Raw genomic sequence first — 23394 nt, 5'->3', positions numbered from 1 at the left:
AAAGAGGAGTAAGATGGCAGCCCTAATTGCAAACCCTGTCCTCAGGATGGGCCAGTGTCTGATGGTGTATGGACAGACTCAGAGCCCAAACGCCAAAATGTGATAAAGTGTGTAAAGATATTATATGAACGGCTCATTTACTTTTCCCAGATCATGGCTACTGCCTTCTTAGCTTGGTCACTTGTATATTTCTTGCAGTCTAGTTTCCTCATATTCCCAAAGATTTACACTTTAGGATCATTACCAGCTTTAAATCAGCTCTGCATGGTTGGGGTCAGTGGCCATATCATGGGCTGGCAAACTGTTTTATGCCCAATGCCATGAGGATAGGCTCTGTCTCTCCATAACCTTCTACTGGAACACTAAACGGATTCATTAACTTGATTCCTATTACGTCTCGGTTTATGACATTAAGTGTAAATGTCTGGCACTTTTCCTACTCCTGCACATGGTGAATGACACAGTCATCCCACACACCATACAGAAACCCTTCGGAGTTTGTCTGCTGTCTTGGGTGTCTTCCTTTGTCTACATACTACATCTCAGGCTTGTCAAAATCAAGCCAATTCCTAGTAAGTATGAAAACTGCCAGGTCACCACAGGCTCAGCCCATAGCACTTCAGCATTTCAGTGAGTGATGAGACTCAGCTGAATGCAGTAAGACAGAAGCGGACAGAAACAATTTGAATGGTTGAACTCGGTGATGTGATGTCTTTAGAGCCCCAGGCACACAGAGAGAACATGCATGCTCTACAGTGAATGGCCCAGGGGTCACTTTTGGGACCCTGAAGGCTGCTGGTAAGAAGGTCTCTCAAAACCCCATACAGGGTTCCATTTCAGGTTTCCTCATCATTTTGAAGGATAAAAAAAGTATCCAACTGGTCTCATGACTAAAGTTCAATTCCAGTTTCAACCTTGGTCTGAGGAATCTTTTTAACTATGCATCTTAGATTACTTTCATCTCGGTGAATGGCGCTATATTGGCTAAACCTGGACTGACTGATTTTGCTAAAGATACTCAACCAATGGGCCTTTTCAGATATGTTAGGGAGACTGGCTTTTGATCCGCACTTTAACTGTCATCATGACCAATTACCCAGATGACAAGACTTTGCTGTAATCACGACAACGTGGGCCCCAATAAACCTCCACAGCCATAATGAAAGCTTTTTTTTTATCCTCGTGTTTTAATAATCCTAATGAACGGCACTGTTCTGGTCAATGGTGTACCAATCAGATGCTGCCGCCTCTCCCTATAGCAATAATGTGGGGAAGAAAAAACCATTATCAGCTTAAAACGTTATTTGCTATAAAGAAAGAACTATTATGACAGAACTCCTGCAAATGCCTGACCAGCCCCCTGACTGCCGTTCAATGAGATTCCTGCTCAGGGCCCCTGGCAGGGAGTAACAGCCTTTAAAGCATATGTTGGTGTCACTTTCTGGGGGGACAGGGACACCACCTTAACCGGCTGTTGAAGGGCCAGGCCCCCTCTTAGGGTGCCAGGAGGACTCCCTCTTTTAAGGAGATGTTGTTGGTCCCCCATTCAAAATAAAAAGGGACTTCTGCATTTACCGACACGGGCATGTGGAGGAGCACTCCAGTCACCAGTGTGGATTCTGTTTTTAAAATACGTGGACTTACCGGCCACGTTTATGCAGTTAGGTCCCCATTTTGAGAGAACTGTAGACTTACCTGGGTCACTCTGTTGAAAACAATAATTTATAACTTTAAAAAACATTTTACATGTGGAAGCCATGTTTTTTTTTTGCTCAAAAAGCAGGATTTAATTCATATTTTTTAAATGTTTTTATAGGGGTTGAGTCTAGCCATTAAATTCTGATCAACATGGATATAATACAGTTTATAGGGTCTTTATTGTCATGTGTGCAGAGTACAGTGAAATTCTTACTTGTATGCTTGACCAACCACCAATTGTCACCCTTACCTGGAAATGAAGGGGTAGGGCATTTAGGACTGAAACCAGCCTTTATGCAAAGAGTTGTGGGAACCTGAAACAAACTACTGAGACGTGACCCTAACAGCTATAAGAAGTATCTGGATGAGACAGTGCCAGGTGAAGTCCATATGGAGCCCTAGGCATTGTCTGGCGCATCCGCCCCTTGAGCAAAAAATATTATTAGACTTTGAGGATGGTGGGTTATGGGGGATTGGTCCCCCTCTGTGACCGGATCACACACACCTCAAGTTATCAAAACACCATCCTTTAATGTTACTAGCTTGGCGGGGAGGACAGAATTCTGCAGCACACACTGCTTAACTTTCATAAATGATGCCCTTCAGGTGACAATGTCTTGAGCTGCCACCTATGTCACATAATAGTTTGAGCAACTCTGGGATGTGATCTTGGGACAACTTAGCTATTAGCTAAACAACTGAACTTGATGGACTGAACAGTCTCCTCTCGTTTGTCAAATTTCTTATGCTCTTGAAAAATTACAGAACCTACAGTATGTGTCATTAACAGACAAATTATAAAATTACGAGTTATGTGACAATACTTCTACAATTACCACTACCATACCGTGTCGCTTTAGAGGTTGGAAGCATGCACTGATACAGCATGTTGCCACACTCACCACACAACGAACCACCTCAGGGTCCCAAATTAGGAACCAAGCACCGCTGACACTGCAACACCACACTAATCAGAATTGAGTGGACCAGTGTGAGGTTGTTCTACAGTGGCTGCAGTGCTAATTCTGTCACCCACCCTCTGGACAGAGCACCAAGGTCCACTCCTTGCACATACTGTACGCACCGTGGGAAAATTTAGAAATGCCAATCAACCTAAAAAAGTTCACATTTCGGGAGGTGTAAGGAAAACTGCAATACGCAGGGTAAAAACCACCTGTAGACAACAGGAGAATGTGCTAACTCCACATAGACAAGATATGAATCTCATGAATGGAATCCAACCTTTCAAGCAAAATTCAGACAGACAAATGAAAATTCCAAAACAATTCCAGGGTTTTGAGTCAAAAATCAAAGTCAAAACTTGTTGATTAGCAACACAAGTGGAAATCTCACACATATTAATCAGTCTTAAATTTATGGTGTAACATTTACAGACAGCATGGCGATGAGGCACAATTCAATAACATTTATTTCTATAGCACATTTTCATACAAATGATGTGGCTCAAAGTGCTTCTTTACAAGATGAAGAAAGAAGTTTATAAAACATAAAAATATAAAAATAACACAAACATCCATTCGCCTACTAATAAACCTGACATAATCCAATAAAGGGCAATGGGAGCCAGAAATCAGAGGGGCTCCTCCTTCTCTTGAAGATGTCTTGAGGGCACTTTGTGCAAAATGCTTTAATATCAGGAACAACAGCTAGTACAGTATAATGAGTGTCTCCTTAGAATTCCAAGAGCAAAACTTAAAAAAAGTGGTGAGGCGGGTGGCCTTCTGCTGTTATGCACCTAAAATCTGGAATAGCCTGCCAATAGGAATTCGCCAGGCTAATACAGTGGAGCACTTTAACAAACTACTGAAAACACATTATTTTAACATGGCCTTCTCATAACTTCACTGTAATTTAAATCCTGATACTCTGTATATCCAATTCATTATAATAACTATTCATGGTGGCTCTAAAATCTGTACTAACCCCTACTCGCTCTTCTGTTACCTTTTCCGATGTCCTTTTGGTGGTGGCTTGTGCCACCACCTTCTACTCAAAGCACCGTGATGTTCCAACAGTGATGGATTAAAAGCCAGAAGTCTGCATGACCATCATTAAATGTTGTTGTTGTTGTAATTCCAGCAATGAGGTACCTCAATTGACCATTTAAACAAATTATATTTAACACGTTAACAAAACCTGTAAATTGTGGGGTTCTACCTGAACTTAAGGAATGTAGGTCAGACCTGAAATGGTGTGACCAAAACTGCCTTTTTCTCAAGAAGAAAGTCACAGAAGATGTTAAGCATTTATTAAAGGAAACAAACACTTGTTAGAGTTTCATTAATATGACAGTGACAATTTCACACACAGAGTGCCCTCCATAAATGCTTGGAAAGTTAAGTTGAAATTACTCCTTTTCCTCTAAGCAGAAGTAATTCACATCTGGGATGCATATGGTGTGAAAGTGTGCAGTGTTCTAGCCTGTTCACTTATCCACCAGTTTTATATACAGTCTTACCATAGTCAGCGTCATCCAAAATGTTCTACAAGTATAGGGAAATTAAATTGCACGCTCCACAAGAGTGCGTACATGGGCATAGAGAGAATAGGTACACTCCACAAAGACAATAATTGGGTCCAAGTAGTTAGGAGGTGGCAGCACTAATCAAATGCACCTCTGTAACTTGAATTAACAGAATGTATCCCAGCTGTAGGGTGCCACAGAGTTGCTCCAGTTTTAAACCTTGGCCTAGTCACTGTCTCTGCAGAGGTTTTATATTTTCCATGTGTCCTTGCGAGTTATTTTGTCGCACTACGGTTTTATTTCTTAACCTCCCACTCATCATGGCTGCCATCCAAGTCAGGGTCACAGGACGTGTGTAATCACCCTGGCAAGAGCCAACTCAGGACGTAGCATTTGTACATGCAAAAAGCTTTTGAATGATAATCATCCTAAAAGACTAAATAAAACTGACTGATTAGCAAAAAGACAGCCTCACTCAGACATTTTCATGTGAAACCCCAGAGCTTTACTGATTCCTCACTGCCCTGTCTCAATTCCACTGAAACAAGAGGAACAATAAAAGCATTTGCAGGTCCTAGCTTTTTAAAATCACATTTTCATGTTTCATCACCACCACAGCCTAGGCATTAAAGCAATGTTTTGACAACATTCACCTCTAAACTGAGATGAAGCCATACCAGGAAGAGTTTACAACCATTCAAAGCAGTCACCTTTACTGGTGTGGTAAACGATTAGCCTACTGTAAATACTGAGGATATGCAATGCCAACTCAAGTGTCAGAGAGATGTGCTTCCCCAAAAGGTGGACCTACAGACACCACCTACTGAAGATCCTGTCTTTGTGCTGAGAGTCCAGAAGTCATAGTGTAAAGCATATGACACACTTTTAAACAGGACTGGTCTAATCTTCATGTTTCTTATGAACAAGTCGAGCATATTACCTACAGACGACAGAAGTCTAAACTGGAAGTCTTTATTTAAATTTCCATAATTTATTTTTGAAAGGTTCAAAACTGTGGGCAGAATGCAAAGTAGCAAAATGAACAGAAAACAAATGGCATCTTCTAAAAATGCGGTGGGAGTGAATTTTAGTCCTGTTCAATTCTACTGGCTCAGCCAACAAGCAATATGCAGAATTGTCATGTCTGGTAAATCAACAACAGGCACAGAAATAAAAGCCGGCTGCCTCTCCTCCAGCCAGGTCCGCAGGGTCTTGCCAAAACCTATAAAACAGAACACACAAGTCAGTGTAATGCAGCCACGTTTCATGCCACATAAGAAAACACTCTACATCTCCTTGAAATAGGCAGTGGTTCCCCATGACTCTGAAACAGATAAGCGAGATCGAAAAGAGATGGGTAACACTTCAAAAGGACTTCTCTGTAGCTGCATACTTTGGTGTTGGTCTTTCCAAGAGGGTAAAAGAGTTGTTAATTTCCAAATCAACTTTTCAATTAAATGCAAGGGAAAATAACCCTTCAAAAAGTGTTTGAAGATCAATTTCGAAACTCTAGCTTTAATGAATTCATAAACAAGGTGAAAAGAGCCCCGGCTAATTAAAATCTAGAAATCCCATCCCTGATAAATCATTAAACATTTTAATAGATGTCAAATAGGGCACTTCCTTCAAAGAGCAAAACTGCTTTGTGCTTAGTATGCACTGCAGCTTACGCAGTCATGGATTCAAATCCCACTTCATGGCAATTAATCTTGGCTGCCTCGGAGCACAGGGACTTCCAGGACAATCCTGAAGTGGCTACACAAGACTCCCTGAAGGGCGTACAAATTCAGGAGCAGCTTGGCTAGAGACTGGGTTATAGCCTACTGGATTAAGGTGTAAGGGTCATGGGTAGAGGATGGAGATGCTGGCTCTTGATTTTACGTTTTTTCTTTTGAGCCAACGACAGAGAGTGTAGCTCTTCTTTCCAAAAGGCGTGAAAAGAGAAAAGAAAAACAAAGCGAACAACTGCACACCAACTGGCAAACAAGTGACCTTTTATTATAACACTCCGAGGCACATTTAAAATTGCAAACTGTGAAAAAGAGGGCATGCAATTTTCTTGCACAGTGTTAAAGATCACTAAACATTCCGGAGAAATTCTTCAACCTTGAAATCCATTTTTTTGGCTCAAGGTCAAATAATAGCACATGGGGCAAAAAGTTGCAGGAGTCACACAGGGATTACACCAGTATGGCTTCTCCTCTTCCCAACAGATGTGCCCTGTGGTCAGTGTGGCTCTTAACCCTTCGACCAGCCCTGACATGGTTGTTTTCAGGTTTTATTGATGTCCTTCACTCCCTGATTAGCTGCTTGCTAAGGGATCTTCCAGATTGATCCAGATCTATTATTTCCTTCATGTTTTAATTAAACCTGTCTGGCTGAATGCTAATCTTTAAATATTCAGGGGTGTGTGTGTGTGTGTGTGTTTGCATACATGCAGTCTGTAAGGTGCTTCATCTTTAGGATCTTTAAATACCATCTACAGCAAAGAAAACTATTCTGTTGTAATTTGCATTACAACATAATAGATTACAACATAAGTATAAGCATATGAACACTTCAAATTTGTATCTTTTTTCCATTATTAAATAAATCTACTGGTGAATAATTACAGAGTGCCGCTTCCTTAGTATCAGTCCCTACACAGGAAAGCAGTATGAGCAGAGCTACATGAACAATTCTTAGCTAGTCCTCTTAATTCTCAGAACCTGTTCAAACCCCTTCACTGCTGGACGTCACCCCCATCACTGAAGACGTTACAGACTGTCCTGAAAATTACAGGGGCTGCCTAGAAATGAACAGCATCAACTTGATCATTCATATAATGCTGGTGATAGTGCAACGATACATTGGTTCATGTATGCGTACTACATTTTATATAATCCTTTTTCACTTGCACAGAAATACAACCATATGTTCCTGCAGTCCCCTTTACCACAAGCCTAGTGGAAAAGTATGCTGATACTTAATATACACAAGGTACTTTCAAACATAATGTACTATACATGTTTAAAATTCAACAATTACTATCACACACAAACAGTATTCCTATTACAGGATCATAGGGATCTGGAGCAACGTCAACAGCAGCTCATGAAATAGCTCTGGAGAGGACGCCAGTCACTATATAAATGTACAGTAATCCCTCGCTACTTCGCGGTTCACTTTTCGCGGATTCACGACTTCGCGGATTTTATATGTAAGCATATCTAAATATATAACGCGGATTTTTCACTGCTTCGCGGGTTTCTGCGGACAATGGGTCTTTTTACTTCTGGTATTTGCTTCCTCAGTTGGTTTGCCCAGTTGATTTCATACAAGAGATGCTATTGGCGGATGGCTGAGAAGCTACCCAAACAGAGCACGTAGTTAACTTCCTGTGTGCTGCTGATTGGCTCAGTGACGGAGTGCTGCATTAACCAGGAAGTCTCATCTCACTCATTCAGCATTAACGTGCTCTTGCTACTGCATTCAGGGGATTATCACCTTCATCGTCATCATTTTTACTGCGCAGCATATTCATCACCGTCATCACGTCATATATAGCTACGTGTACTTCGCTATACAGTAAGTGTAAACTTATCTACTGATTTCATATTGCTTAGCAGTTGTCCCTGTTATTAATAGAGTAAAGGGTGGGTTGTAAACAATACAGGGAGGGTTTAAAAACGTCCAAATACACATTAAATAATTAAATAAATATGGTGTCCCTACTTCGCGGAAATTCAGTTATCGCGGTCGGCCTTGGAACCTATCTCCCGCGATTATTATTATAACTGTATAGCATCTTTACTCATACTGGGCCACTTTAAAATTACCCATTAAGCTAATCTGCACATCTTTGACAACTGGAAGAATTAAGAGAAAAAAAAAAAACACCACAGAGACAGCAAGTGAATAGAACGTGGGCATGGATTTAAACATGGGTCTCTAGAGCTAATCACTGGGGCATCTGCAAAAGTTATGGTTATTATGTCCTTTTTCCCATCATTTATTAGAATGCTAAATAATTAATGCTTCCTGCACATATGTTGTTTTTTTTTACTGCTCACACTTGCATACAAGGTTGGCCTAACATTACTGTAGGTAACACTACGTCCCCATTAGCACTATAACTTTTTAATTAAAAACATCAATTTAATAAATTTGGATGGCACTTTAATTAACTCATAATGTGGTGTTTACTACTGTATTTAGTTGCCCCCATTGCACTGTGTGATATGTTATTTCTTTAAAGTTCATGAAAAAAAATATCAAATGCTTGTTATGACCTATGGGCATATTTCAAGAATTCATGAGGAGTCAGTAGTGCAAAACACTGAAAACACATAAACAGTAGCATGTCAGCTACCAGCCTAATCTGGCTTGATCTGAAGTTCTTTTCAGTCAAAATCTCATAAATCAAGTATTTCCATGATGGCATCGATCACCCTGCTGTAAGCACTACTTCACTATATTAAAGAAGTATCCACACAAAGGTGTACAGGGCCCGTGCAGAATGGCACTGTCTACGTAACTAGCTGAATAAATGTTTCTTTTTCTGAATGCATCTTATTCCACCAGCACGAGTTGGCACTAGCTGAAAGAACTTATAATGGCATGGGTATATGTAACAAAAGCATGCAACTAAACTAAGGGATCAATTTTTTTTTTATTTCGGGAGTTGTTACCTATCCTGAAGGCACTAGATGTAAGGCAGATACCAACCTTGGTGATGAATGGCACTTTATCGCAATTTACATTCACTCGAAATGAACCATTTTCATACCGAGTCGCCAATCAACTTTCCCTGTATGTCTTTGGCATGTGAGGTACCCAGTGTCAGAACAATGTGGACAAGAAGATAACATATTTCACTAAGCCTGGACCAATATTATATACAAGAATTCTTGTAATTTACATTTCCAACTACAGTATAATTTCGATTGAGATTACTTACTGCCTGATTACAAACTGCCCATAGAAGGAGCCCGAGTTACCCCGAAAGCTGGCATACTGTAATCTATTCAGTTAGCCAATGAAAGGTGTAATTTTGCTTGACTTCTGATTGAGATTAAAAAACCCACTGCACTCTGTGAGTTGCCTTAAATACGACGCTGTTGTAGTAAATATTAGGTGGCAAGGGTTACTGTTTTTCAGAAGGGGTTCCAATTTAACAAACAAAAGGGTGGAATCATACATATGCACGGACATCAATCTTAGAATATTCCATCTACACCTTTTGAAAAACAGCCTGTGTCAGGACGCTAGAATCTTTGCGGATGCCTTTAATGTGTTTAGAGGAAGCCAAAGCCTAAAGCATAGTAGCTCTTTGTGCAACAGTGGATTTGAAACAGCTTCAAATTAACCAATAAACAGCTGCATAATTAGCAACCACCAGATCATGAAAATTGTTCACTTAGACCAGCGTAGCTGAATAAACTGCCAGAAAATGCAAAGACACAGAGTAGTGTTAATTCACAGAGAGAAAAGAAACAGTGTCACTTAAATTGCCACTTTCAAGTCTCCCTCGAAGCATTATGAGTGTCAGTCTTCTAGGACACCCGCTACACAATGGCACACTCTAGGGGTTTTGTAGCTAATGTAACATGGCTTAAGAAGTATTTTAATTGAGCATGAACAATGGCCGTGGAAATTGTGAAACAGCGTAACACTGTGCTTGGCTGGCTGGGAGAGAATGGATTTTAATGCTCCTGTTACAATTTTTACACATGGCTTCTTAGGTTAGTTATGTGAAATATTATACAAGAAAGGCAAACTCAGTGGTGAACATGAAAATCTAAACTTAAATATTTTGCTTCTCTTCGTGTAATGGGTTGGTGTTTGTGCCTGTATGGCCTGAAATATTTCACTGTTTCTAGATCTTATGAACCACTCTACTACAAGCATCGATTTAGATTTGGTAAGTCTAAGAATGTTGTGTAAGAATCCCACCTTGGTCCATTTGCTTGGCAATCTTCAAATGACCACAGACTACACCCACTTTAAGACTAAGTTCCAATCTTTCTAAGTGCTCGTCTCCTTTTTCTGTGTGTAACTATCTTCTATTGTAAATCATAAACGGGCAGGGCCATCAACCACACCTAGCACATGTACACTAGCTTCTCATTTTCATTCCTTACCATAGGAAAGGGTCGAGCGTCTTCACTCTGTACTGAATATTTCAGATTTCTTGCTTTAACCAAACCATGTTTGTCTCACTTTCCATCAAGTAGTATGGGTGTTATGTTTATTGGTGTTTGGGACTGGGCTTGTTTCTCAATGATTTCTGTCATTTTTTCTGTGGATAGGTGGACACTTTTTTGTACAAAAGCTGTAACTGCTCATTCTGGTTTAGCATAGGTTAGCTTCTTTCTTTTCAAACACTGTACTTACTAAAAATAAAAGAATAAAAAACATTTGAGAAAGTTCAAAACACAAAACAAAGTTTGAATACAATGCCAAGGAGGGCTGGGCTACTAAAAGATTCTGTCCAACCGTGGCTAGGGAGGATATGAACATTTTAGAAGTAGAAAAACTACACCAACCCATGATGACAGCTGTGACTACTAGAACAATGTTGATGAGAACAGCACATTCAGCCCAACAAGCGTGGCAAACCTAGTCACCGAGTTTAACCAAGGAACATCGAGTTGAGATTTGAAGGTCCCTAAAGTCTTACTCTCCAGTATACCACTTGGTAATGTATTCCATGCCTATGGGTATTTGTGTGTATTGCTCTAGACATTGTTTGTACTGAGAATAGAATCCTGAAACCTGTCAGTATAATTACAGGAAAGAGACTGTCACCAAGGTTCATAGTTGCATCTGTGAGTGAGACACCTGTCAAACTGATAAGTTTCAATTGCACTACTTGCATGCACAGAAACAAATAGTATTTTTCCAGCCAGAAGCAAAGTGATACTAAATGCCAGACCAAAAAAAGGTCCTGTAAAGTCAAAGTACTCCATTGAGTTGATGCAGTACTTGTTAATATCTTCTGTTAAATATGGTCAAAACTAATTCCCAGTCCCTCTGTTAATAATGCCACCTCCTCAAAGCTGGGGATTATCTGCAGTGTATGTTACATTTGGCAGGGAAATCTGAACGACACCTATTGGGACTGTATCATTCCATACTGCCTATTGGATGGATTAGATCATGAGGTGTTAAATTCAAGGTCCACAAGTCATATCAGGTCCTTGTAACTTTTTAAAACAGCCCACTCAATCAACATTCAAAACATTTTACATATGGTCTGCAATGACCGTTAGGTTCCTCAAAGATGTGCATTAACATACATTTGTAGCGGGGCCACACAGTGTTGTAAATGTCAGTTCTGAGTGCGCCTCGTTTCATTGTCCCGTTTGCTGTTTGTATGTGTATCAGTTTATGCCGTTCCCCGAAAAGGAGGACGGATGATGGAAGGAGACCACAGCCGCAAACCTGGAAAACACCTGTTCACGATTAATCAATTACTGCCGTCACAGGACTATTTAAGCCAGCAAGAGGAGAGAAGGAGATTTTTCACATTCACGACCACGAGCCATCTGTACCTGTTATATTCCACATCGCGCATTTCCATCCAGTTTGTTTTTCTATCCGCCGGACTTGCTTCAAGGACCTCATCACGAGAGACCCCGGGGTCGGAGTTAATCATCCACCACACACCGAGGATTCACGGTGAGGCTGCTCCATTTTGTCCGGGGAAAATCAAACGACTCATTTTTCGCTAATTCAGTCAACCGCATTCAGGACAGTTTCTTTATTACCAGACTCACGTTCACATTCATTTCCATATATCATTCAATTTTTGTTATTCGTGTTGTGTGTTTATATGTTACAGGGGCAAGGGAGGGTTTTTGTTGTATTTATATTTGGTGGTGTCTTGTTGTTGCTGGGGTGGAGGGATATTTATATTTATATCTGTTTTCTATTTTTTGCATGTCTTGTTTCATTTAATACATTTAATCCATTTAATTTTACATCCTGCTTTTGTGTACTTAAACTTTTCCCCACAATCGACGGTGAAAATATAAGTGGTTAGAAGTACGGCTTCATAGTTAGATTCTTTCTCAGTAAATTATCCAGGCCACAGGTCTTGGAGGTGTAGCTGCCGGCTGGGTAAAGGGGTCGGCCGTTACACATTTCCTACATTGATTATATGGATTAAAATACGTTTCCAGTGTCCACTTACATTAATCTGTGCAGCACAGCACAACACTGCCACTAACCTGTAGTTAGAATGGAAACTGGCTGCTTGTAATGATCAAACAAGAAAAACAAAGTGTACGAAAGTGACATGCTATACTTCCAGAAAGAAGTGTATTGTTTACGTATGATGCCAAATATGTCACATTCTCAGGAAGAAGATGGTAGTTCAATTCCACAAATGCCACTCTGCTCACTTTTTAAAGCCACAAAGGTATCATGGCTAGCAACCCTTCTGCAGCTTATGTGACTGTCGAAACCTCTCTACAAGAAGTCTTTGTCTTTTCCCCTGACTTGTTTGTTGTATGTGGATAGAAAATGCATTCGCAGTTCCATTCATGTTAAATGTGGCCATGGCTGTCCATTTCTGACCAACTCTGAATGTGGTCTGTGTACAATATTACCAGCGCTTTTATATCTGTTTTTTTAAGGTATTCAAATGTTATCGGATCGTGATACCTGTTAATGTAAGTGTAAACAAATGACTTTGCTTTAGCTACAAATTCTTGCCCGTGTCCAGGCTGCTGTTCTCACCTGACTTTGTGCCGACTTACATTTTTTACTCAATGCTAATTTCGGACCCATGGATGCAGGTAGCTTTCCTAATTCTGTAATGTCAAAGAAAATAAAAGCTGATAAAGAGGGAGAACACTTTCAGGAAGATTTGAAGCAGAATATGTGATTGTCATGAGCAGAGAGGTACCTGTGTGTAAAGAATATGTTGTGGATGTTGCTTGTTGCTACAGTATGTTGTGGCCTGCATTGGGCATATGAAGTGTTATGCTTTTGCTCTCAGTAAATCTAAGTTTGACACATCTGGATGGATCTGTTTACATGTTAATCATCAATGTTGATCACATTTTCATGGTTTCTACTAAAGAAGCATTGTGTTATGGGTTAAGGAGCGGAGGCCACCTTGAGTACTGCTATTTGCTCATGGCAAGATGTATAGAGATGCCAGTTCTGTTGCACTCATCCAACCAGATGGTATTCTATATCCCTGGATGTGTGAAATATCTGCTTTAAATTCTGTCAAAAGAAACTATCATCACCTATTGGCAATAGTGATACTGCAACACTGGCTTTTATACTTTAATGATTTACTTTAATCCAGCTGGAGCTGTCTGCAGCTAAGATAAAACAAGAACTGCAGCACCATTAGCTTTCCAAGGATGGCAGTGGGTGACATAAAGAGTAAAACTGCACAACAGAGCCTAAACATTTCTATACTGCCTTTCACTTGCCTTCCTCTTCCTTTCATATCATTTTCTTTACCTGAATATCTTTTTTATATTTGGACACATTTGGAAAAAAATTGCTGCTGGCATGTGCCTTCTTGGAAAGTGAGTTAGGCAGGCAGGAAAATGCACAGTTCATGGAAGAAATGCTTTTGTATACTTAGGACTTCTGATCAATCACATCTCTCTTCATAATGAATAAATAAATATATATCACAAAAAGAGAGTCCATAAAACTCATCCCAGCGTGTGGAAGACGGTGACATTTTTCAAAAACTCTAAATTCTGAAATTTACATTATTTTAATAATTTAAATTGAGCCATATGAAAATGGCTGCACTTTCCATTTTACGCGCGAAACTTTTGGTTTCTTGCTTTGAAATATCAGTCAAACATCTGGATATAAAGATTCCTGAGTTTAGAAAATAGGAGAATTCTAGTAACTTAATACCTGAAAATGTATATGAAAATTTTGGAATTTTCAGATATAAATATTGTATTACCAAAGATTTTTTTTATAAAGAAGCAGTTGCAGTATCAGTTACAAGCTCGAACAAATTAAGTGAAAGTGCAAAATGCATGAAAATAATTTGAATTTTATAAAAATGATTTGTTATGTGAAGTTGGCATGCTCCCCTCCTGCTGCCTGGATAGGTTTTCCCTCATATACTCCAGTTTTACTCCTTATGTTCACATAGAAATACATGCTATGTTGATCAACATCCTGCTGGTACTCCAGAAACTGTACATCCATGCAGAGAACATGCAGACTTCACACAAACAACTGGGTGTGGATTCAAATCCAATAAGCTGGAGGTGTGAGGAAACGGCGCTAACCCTTATGCCACTGAGCAGCCCACTGACTCTCTTATTGATTTTGTAAACTATAATAAATTGAATAAAATATAAATCAATCAAGGATACAATTTTTACATTTCATTTATTTCTATTTCAAATTAATTTCAACATCCATTCTGAACCCAACTCAGAAAGTTTATCAATCAGCTAACCTAGGGCTGGGCAAATTCATTCCTGGAGGGCCGCAGTGGCTGCAGGTTTTTGTTCCAACCCAATTGCTTAATAAGAAGCACTTGTTGCTCTAGAAACACTTCTGCTTCATTTTAGTTATCTCCCTCGTTAAGATTATGAACCCTTATTGCTTATTTAAGTCTTAAACGGCTGCATTCTTGGTTTTTAATTGCTCCTTATTAGCAATAAGATGCAAATGACAAACGAAAGCAGCAGTTATCCATTTTGCTTGTTACCCTTTACACCTGTGTGTATTTATCGTGCACTATTTGATTTAATTAAATACTTGGAAGGAAAGAGAAGAGAAAAAAGTGAAGGACTGAGAATTACCCATCTGTTTTACACTTCAAAGTATTTGGATGATATCCTTAGAATGGAAAAAAAATCTAGGATATGAGAATGACTTGACAGAGCAGAGTTAAAGCACTAACAAGCCATGAAATGTAATTATTGGCAAGGATTGTTTTCTAATTAAGCAACTGGGTTGGAACAAAAACCCGCAGCCACTGCGGCCCTCCAGGAATGAATTTGCCCACCCCTGAGCTAACCAAATATAAAGTACTGTAGTTGCATTGTAAGAATTCAAGCAGGAATAGATAAAGCACAATTTCTGCATTTTAGTATTTGGATGATATCTGAACTTCAAAAAGGCTAATGGAAACAAACATCATTGACGTCTCATTGTTATTGCCTCTAGTTCCATTGGAGTCCTTATTATGATGAATGCCGTTTTGCTCAGGACATTTATAGACAAAAATCCATAATTGTCCACTAATTTGTTAGGGCACTGAAACACATGTCTCATAACTGTGTCATTTACATCATTAACTTTTCTCTGTATACTGTCTATGAAAATTGCACCATTTTTTCTAGGTTAGTAGAAGATGTGCACAAAATGAGGCAAATGTGATTTCAATCACAGTTTGCAGAGTTTGACCGCAACACCCATACCAAACAAATCAGGAAATTAATGAAAACCAAGTGTGAAGATGTTCACATACAAGACGATAATATTGCACACAATAGAACGGTGCCAATTTAGACACTAAGGAACAAAAGAAAGATTAAGCTGCACCAGAACCTGCAGAGAGAATAGTAGCTGGGTCCACCCTTAGGGTGTCAAGATTAATTTTCTGGGCGAAATGAAATGTTTTTTTGTAAATCCAAGTTACGACTGATGAATAAACAGTTCATCTCATAAAAGGCACAGCAAAAGCTGCTGACATTTAAACACTTTGTGTTTAGTTACTATAATAAAACATCAAATACATCAGATATTAACAGAATGACTTCATGTTAACACTTACTGATGTAAGCACTGAACTAAACACATACGTCTAGTTTCTCTTCACAATCAATCCCCCGCTGCTATATTTGCAGTAATGAAACCAGTCAATAGCCCTGTGCCTTAAGTCATCTGTCATTAAGAAATCATTAAGGCAATGTGCTAGCAGGAACCTTGGGAGCGATGTTAGTGAGCTGTGCTTATCGCAAGCCTGTTACTCCAAGATTATTCATATAGCATAATGATCACTTTGTATTCTGTTGTTGGCACTGGGGGAGGGGGTGGAGAGAACATTTGTGTGTCAAATTGGCCTGCTACTGTCACTGGTGTTTTTAAGCAGCGTGCCTGCTTGTGTAGCTCCCTTTGGGCTGACAATGCATCTTCCTTTCCTGACAATAATGTGTTTCTGCCATTCCTTGCCATGAAACAGCAACACTTCAGGAATGTATTTATGTTGTCTTACTGTTTAGTTGCTCTTGATCTTACACCAAGGTTGCACAGGTAATATGGACTTCATTCACTACTGACTTCAACAACCCCCCCACCAAGTACAATCAAACACCAAAACTTACAAGATATAAGGCTGAACTCTCAAGTTAGAACTGCTATTTGAAATGCACCTTCTGTTAGGCCTTCTGCTGTGCCTCCACCCAAAATCTACCTTCTGATATAGCTTCTTAGAGTAGAGAAGGCTGTTCCATACGAGATTTTGCATCAATGTATCTTTACTTTTCTGTTCTGTAGAGTGTTCTTTCTTTTATTTTTATCTGCTTCCTAAGCAACATGCATACCTAAGACAACGTGCAATTCCTGATTAAAGCAGCAAATAGGGTCAAAAATCAGTGCAACGGTGAGGACCTGGTTCTTAAAAAGCTCCATCAAATCCTCTATTTTCCCACACACTCACTCCATAGTAAATTTAACTTCAGCTCTGTAGCATTAGACAGATTCTTACAATGTTGAATAAAAACATCTAGATATAAGAGATCGTTTGTACCCTCAGGAATTAGTCTATATGATGAGAACAGGTGACTGAAAAATATGTCCATCACTGATATGGCGGATTTGATTCATATAAGCCACCATATAGATGGGTGCAAATGTTTTTTTTTTGGTATATGTTTTTGAATATACTGTACATGTTACATGTATGTTTAATATATGTATGCAAGTTGGTGTTCAGATATACAGTATGTAGCTCCTAATACTGTATTTCTCCAATCTTATCTTTTTATATTTAAATCCTAAGTCTATGTAAGTTTATTGTTTATGCAAAAACTACCGGTAAATCAATTTCCCTATATGGGATAATAAAGTTAAAGTTGACTTGAGTTAAGATGAAAGGGCTTCATGGCTTAATCAGCCTGGCACCAAGTGTTATTAGTAGTCAGTGATAAAGACATGTTAAACATGTTTTGTGTGTCATAAATCTAGATCAGAGACACTGTGTAATTCATGAATGAGGAAAGGAATAACAAGAAGTATGTTCACTCTAATTTGTAAGGCATGTTTTTTATTTGTGATTTGCAACCATACGAATATTTGATTTTTGAAACTTTTATAGTCACTAGAAGATACTGTGCAAAAGAGATCATTTAAAGCTGGTGGTCATTTCCTCTACACAAATGTGTATCCCAAAGACACAAAAACTATGACATACATAAAAAAGACTGTTATACAATAAAAATGTGCCAATACTAAACATCTGTTCATCAGCTTCAGACTATGAGATAATAAAGTTTAGATGTGTAAAAATGTGTCACCCATTTTCAACATGGTTTGCTTGCTAAAGGGTATGCTTTATTTGTTCTGACTTTTCTGTTAATGCCAGTGTGTTACTTCTCATTATCCATCATTGACTTTTGTAGGAATTATTCAAGAATAAAAGCTCTGACCCATAAAGTAAAGCCAGTGGCATCAACCGAAGGCATAGCAGCTTTTCGCATAGGAAGGGTTACAAATTCCAGTTCAGCAGCAAGTAACTGTAAATACATCTGCCAGTTAAATAACTTCTAAGCAAAAAAACTACAGTTTAAACAGTTAAAAATGCATTTCCGTGTATTTTACTTTTTTATCTTTTTATGAGAAACCTTTGGTTTCCACTCAAGAGTAAGGAAGGAGGGCTTACTTCTTCATAATTGTTGGGATTAGCCGATGTCATTAAAGATCAAAAATTTAAATTCTTGTCTTTTCTATTATTAACTTATGAAATGATACCATTTTCTAGTTTGAAATCTCTAAAAGTGTGTTGTAAACATGAGGAAGGGTAAATTGAATGCAATTGGTGAAACAGGGTGCTGATCCACATGCATTTAGATTCTTAAAAAACAGTGCCTTCCTCCAATACCATCTCAAGAAACGTTAAATAAAAATTGCCAATCGGCATTTGCAAGACCTGGGGCTCAAACATGTAAAATGCTCCATTATGGGTCATGCAGTACATCAGAGCAGGGTACTGTACCTGTGACTTTATATTTTAAAGTCCTTGTCATAGTCACTACAGTGCCTAACACACCAAACAAGTTATGCAGTGCCCATTAGTGAGTGAGTGCCGAACATGTGAATTTCCTCCTGGGATTAATAAAGTATCTATCTATCTATCTATCTATCTATCTATCTATCTATCTATCTATCTATCTATCTATCTATCTATCTATCTATCTATCTATCTATCTATCTATCTATCTATCTAACACTGTGCAATTGCTTCAACTAAGACTTCATGTGAATTCAATGTGAATTTCCCCTTGGGATTAATAAAGTATGTATGTATGTATGTATGTATCTATCTATCCATCCATTTATCTATCTACAGTGGGTACGGAAAGTATTCAGACCCCCTTCAATTTTTCACTCTCTGTCATATTGCAGTCATTTGCTAAAATCATTTTAAATTAATTTTTTTCCTCATTAATGTACACACAGCACCCCATATTGACAGACAAAAAAAAAGAATTTTTGAAATTGTTGCAGATTTGTTAAAAAAGAAAAACTGAAATATCACATGGTCCTAAGTATTCAGACCCTTTGCTCAGTATTTAGTAGAAGCACCCTTTTGAGCTAATACCGCCATGCTTCACTGTGGGGACTGTAATGGACAAGTGATGAGCAGTGCCTGGTTGTCTCCACACATACCGCTTAGAATTAAGGCCAAAAAGTTCTATCTTGGTCTCATCAGACCAGAGAATCTTATTTCCTACCATCTCGGAGTCCTTCAGGTGTCTTTTAGCAAACCCCATGCGGGCTGTCATGTGTCTTGCACTGAGGTATGTGTGGAGACAACCAGGCACTGCTCATCACTTGTCCAATACAGTCCCCACAGTGAAGCATGGCGGTGGCAGCATCATGCTGTGGGGGTGTTTTTCAGCTGCAGGGACAGGACGACTGGTTGCAATCGAGATGAATACGGCCAAGTACAGGGATATCCTGGACAAAAACCTTCTCCAGAGTGCTAAGGACCTCAGACTGGGCCGAAGGTTTACCTTCCAACAAGACAATGACCCTAAGCACACAGCAAAAATAACAAAGGAGTGGCTTCACAACAACTCTGTGACTGTTCTTGAATGGCCCATCCAGAGCCCTGACTTAAACCCAACTGAGCATCTCTGGAGAGACCTAAAAATGGCTGTCCACCAACGTTTACCATCCAACCTGACAGAACTGGAGAGGATCTGCAAGGAGGAATGGCAGAGGATCCCCAAATCCAGGTGTGAAAAACTTGTTGCATCTTTCCCAAGAAGACTCATGGCTGTATTAGCTCAAAAGGGTGCTTCTACTAAATACTGAGCAAAGGGTCTGAATACTTAGGACCATGTGATATTTCAGTTTTTCTTTTTTAATAAATCTGCAACAATTTCAAAAATTCTTTTTTTTGTCTGTCAATATGGGGTGCTGTGTGTACATTAATGAGGGAAAAAATTAATTTAAATGATTTTAGCAAATGGCTGCAATATGACAAAGAGTGAAAAATTGAAGGGGGTCTGAATACTTTCCGTACCCACTGTATATCACCTCCCTTTGCCGAGAGGTTGAAATGTAAACCTGCATGTTAAATGCAAGGAGACAGAGATGTGGTAAAGAAAGACAAGCAAGAACATATTAAAATATGTTTAGGACTTACAGGTTTGAGCTTTTAGCTAAAGCAAATAAAGATTTGGATATAACAAATGTTGTACATTATGAAAGGAATAGGATAGACTGAATACAAACTTTAAATTTCAGATCAGTTCCTTGACAAAAATAGTAAAGCACAAATAAATGGCAATAAAGAATACATTTTGCACAAATATTTGGCATGGGTGTTATGGCCAAAAATGTGCATCATAGGATAACTGAAAACTCTGAACATTTCAGTAGACACTGCACATGTTTCCTTGTTAACACTCTTCTACTGAAATACATTTAAATGCAGGTATTCACTCGTCTTGAACCAATCAAATTATAGCTTCTTTCTCTCTCACTTGTTCATCAAGACACCAACCTAACACAGCATAAGATGTGGCTTCATTTTGTTTCCATCAATTCAACAATCAGCTTAAAAAGCGTATCACTCTGGGCACTATTCTTCAAGGGGTATACTCACTTATCATACATAGTCAACATACAAGTCCATAAACAATAGTTTCAGTTTTCTTCTGCATGCACAGATTTGAACATTTTGTGTTTTATGATATGTCTTCTCTACAGTAAATATACACATAACAAACCTTACAAAAGAAAACTAAATGTGCATGGTGTACCTCCTGCTAGCTTTAAATGATATTTTCTGCTGGTAAAACTAGAAAAGGGATCCTTATTATATGCAATGTCATAGGAGATTCATTACAAATATTGTAACTACTCTTTGCTTTAATCTTAAGTCTTAAAGTTTTCTAATAAACAAAATTAGTTTTTAAAAACAGAAACTAAAAATGTCTGTAGAAGGCAATATAAGTAGCAATACTTTGAATATGTCAGTACCATCTGATAATAAATAAATAAACTGGCTATCCAACTAATCCAGAAACACATTTTAAGTTTGGTTAACGTATATGCACTTAGACCACAAGGGATCACGTTGGCATTTGATTTTCATTTTAACTTGACTTCTCGATAAACTTATCTAACTAATGATTTTAATGTAGTTTGAAATCAAATTTCAGTCAGAGTAAAATGTTTTGTGATTTTCAGAAATGGTAAATGCCTCTGATTATTGAAATAATTACTTGAATGAGCAGTTTATTAGCATGGCTCCTTTGGAACAATTGAGATGCAAGAAATCTGCTAAGGAGCCTTACAATTCAAACTGTGTCAAACTTGAAACTATTTGTTTGCTGACTTTGCTAAAGCATTTTCACAGGCTAGAACTTAAAGTTTATCTCTTCTGAGCACAACAGTAGCTGGATATGCAATGCACTTAAAATTATCCAGCTGCACGTATTAGTAGATAAATTTTTAGGACTCAGGGTAAACTGTAAATTTGCTATTTGGCTTTTTAATTTTGTAATAAATCGTACCCGGCAAGTGAGATTAATAGCACCATTTATTTGGTATGAACTGTTAATACTGTACTGCCCCATGGCTGCGTGTTGTCACCTGTATTGTATACTTTATACACAAGTCAGTGCTGGGCTTCATCAGCAGCGAGTACCTTTTATAAATGGTCAGTGATTTTATGAAAATAAAGACAGAGGTCCTTTGTATAGATATAAATGGTTAAATAGTAGAGTGAATCACATCCTACAAATACTGGGTGGAGATCGATAATCAGTTAAGATTCAATAAATACAGTTTGAAAACAGCTAAAACAAATTCCAGAAAAGGCTGTTTTGCTTGTGCAAACTGAATGACCACAAACTACCATACTGCCCATATGCTTTACTTTTCTGTTCTGTAGAGTGTTCTCTCTTTTATTTTAATCTGCTTCTTTAGCAACATATATATACTGTACCTAAGACAAAGTGAAATCCCTGATTAAAGCAGTGAATAGGGTCAAAAATCAGTCCAACAGTGAGGACCTGGGGGCCTCATGTATAAACAGTGCATACGCACAAAAATGTTGCGTAAGCCCATTTCCACGCTGAAATCGCAATGTATAAAACCTAAACTTGCAGTAAAGCCACACACATTTTCACGCTAGCTCAAACGCAAGTTCTCCGCTCAGTTTTGTAAACTGAAGGCACCCAGCGTCAAAGCAGTGCTACTGTTCCAGTGTGGTTTCCCTTTCTTTTTAAGATCCACATTCCTGACGTGGCTTTATAAATACACTGAAGTTAACCGCATATTGTTTATTAGTTTAAGGCATCTGATTGTAATTAACCAGTAACAATATAATGGTCCATGGAATGACCAAACTATTCCAAATATCATAGCTGCTTTAGTGTTGTTTTTCTCACTGCACCTTCTTCTTTCAGCTGCTCCCGATAGGGGTTGCCACAGCAGATCATTTTTTTCCATATTACTTTCACTGCACCACTCGGTATCTGAGTGTGGAATCACAGCTCTACAGCAGCTGATATGAAAGAGAATTATCTGTATACAGAATCAAGCACACGCTGCCTCAGCTATGCTGTCTATTGAACTGCTCTCATGTGACAAACGCTTCAGAGCCTTTCCAGTATTGACCTTGTGGTTCAGAAACAGTTTCATCCCAAGAACTATAAATGCAATCAATTAGTCCATCAAGTGCTCCTTATAGAACTGTTTTGTTCTTATAAGTACAATTACCTCACTGCAAACATGCGATACAGTTATAATACTGCACAACCTGAGCCACTTTATAAAGCGCATATTTACAAATGATGACGACATCATTTTTAAGATGAAATGCAGCCAAATATGTTTATTACATTATACAGATAAAATGTTTACATCATTTAAATAATCTATATTGTTAATAATTAAACATGCGAGGACATGGTGTTGCAGCGCTAGCGAGGAGCTGGCACCCAGTTCAGGGATTATTCCTGCCTCGCGCTGTATTCTTTCTGGGGCTGGCGCGACACTGGAAGGATAGGTGGATAGAATAATTAAACATATACTATGAAGATATTTCAATGTTCCTTAAAAGTTTTGAAGAATCGGAGTTCTACGCTTACAGGTGGCTTAACATCTGTTACAGAGCTGATTGTGTGGTGATTGGTTACTTGGAGAAAGAAAAGGAAGGACATTGAATTATTTCATCGAAGGTCGCGTACAGAGCAGCAAGCATCTTGCGGGAGGCAGGAAAAATCTCTGGACAGGGTGCCAGCTCGTCACTATCACTGCACCATCGTGTTCCCATGTTTAATAACATGCTTTAACTCCTATCATCATGAAAATGATATCAAGTATATATCTCAGTATTTTAATTATTCAGAGAGCTGTAATATCATGAATGTAATTGATGCTGTGTCCAGTCGGAGGAAGAGAAAGCCCGATTAAGAAGCACATAGTGATTCACACACAGAGCACATAGAAGAACATATACAAAACAAAGCATTTAACGTGCT

General features: G+C 38.6%; 1 protein-coding gene across 1 annotated transcript in view; it reads right to left on the bottom strand.

Moving 5' to 3' along the window:
• Positions 1 to 5139: 5139 nt before the first annotated feature.
• dph6 (diphthamine biosynthesis 6) overlaps positions 5140 to 23394 on the bottom strand; it is a 357108-nt gene continuing 338853 nt past the window's right edge. The window contains exon 15 of the mRNA XM_051919800.1: positions 5140 to 5405. Within this exon, the coding sequence (XP_051775760.1) occupies positions 5287 to 5405 (119 nt within the window). The 3' untranslated portion in view covers positions 5140 to 5286. The remainder of the gene's footprint in view (positions 5406 to 23394) is intronic.

This window comes from Erpetoichthys calabaricus, chromosome 16, assembly GCF_900747795.2.
Source record: "Erpetoichthys calabaricus chromosome 16, fErpCal1.3, whole genome shotgun sequence".
In the NCBI taxonomy this organism is placed as follows: domain Eukaryota; kingdom Metazoa; phylum Chordata; class Cladistia; order Polypteriformes; family Polypteridae; genus Erpetoichthys; species Erpetoichthys calabaricus.
This window is presented reverse-complemented; position numbering and strand designations above follow the sequence as displayed.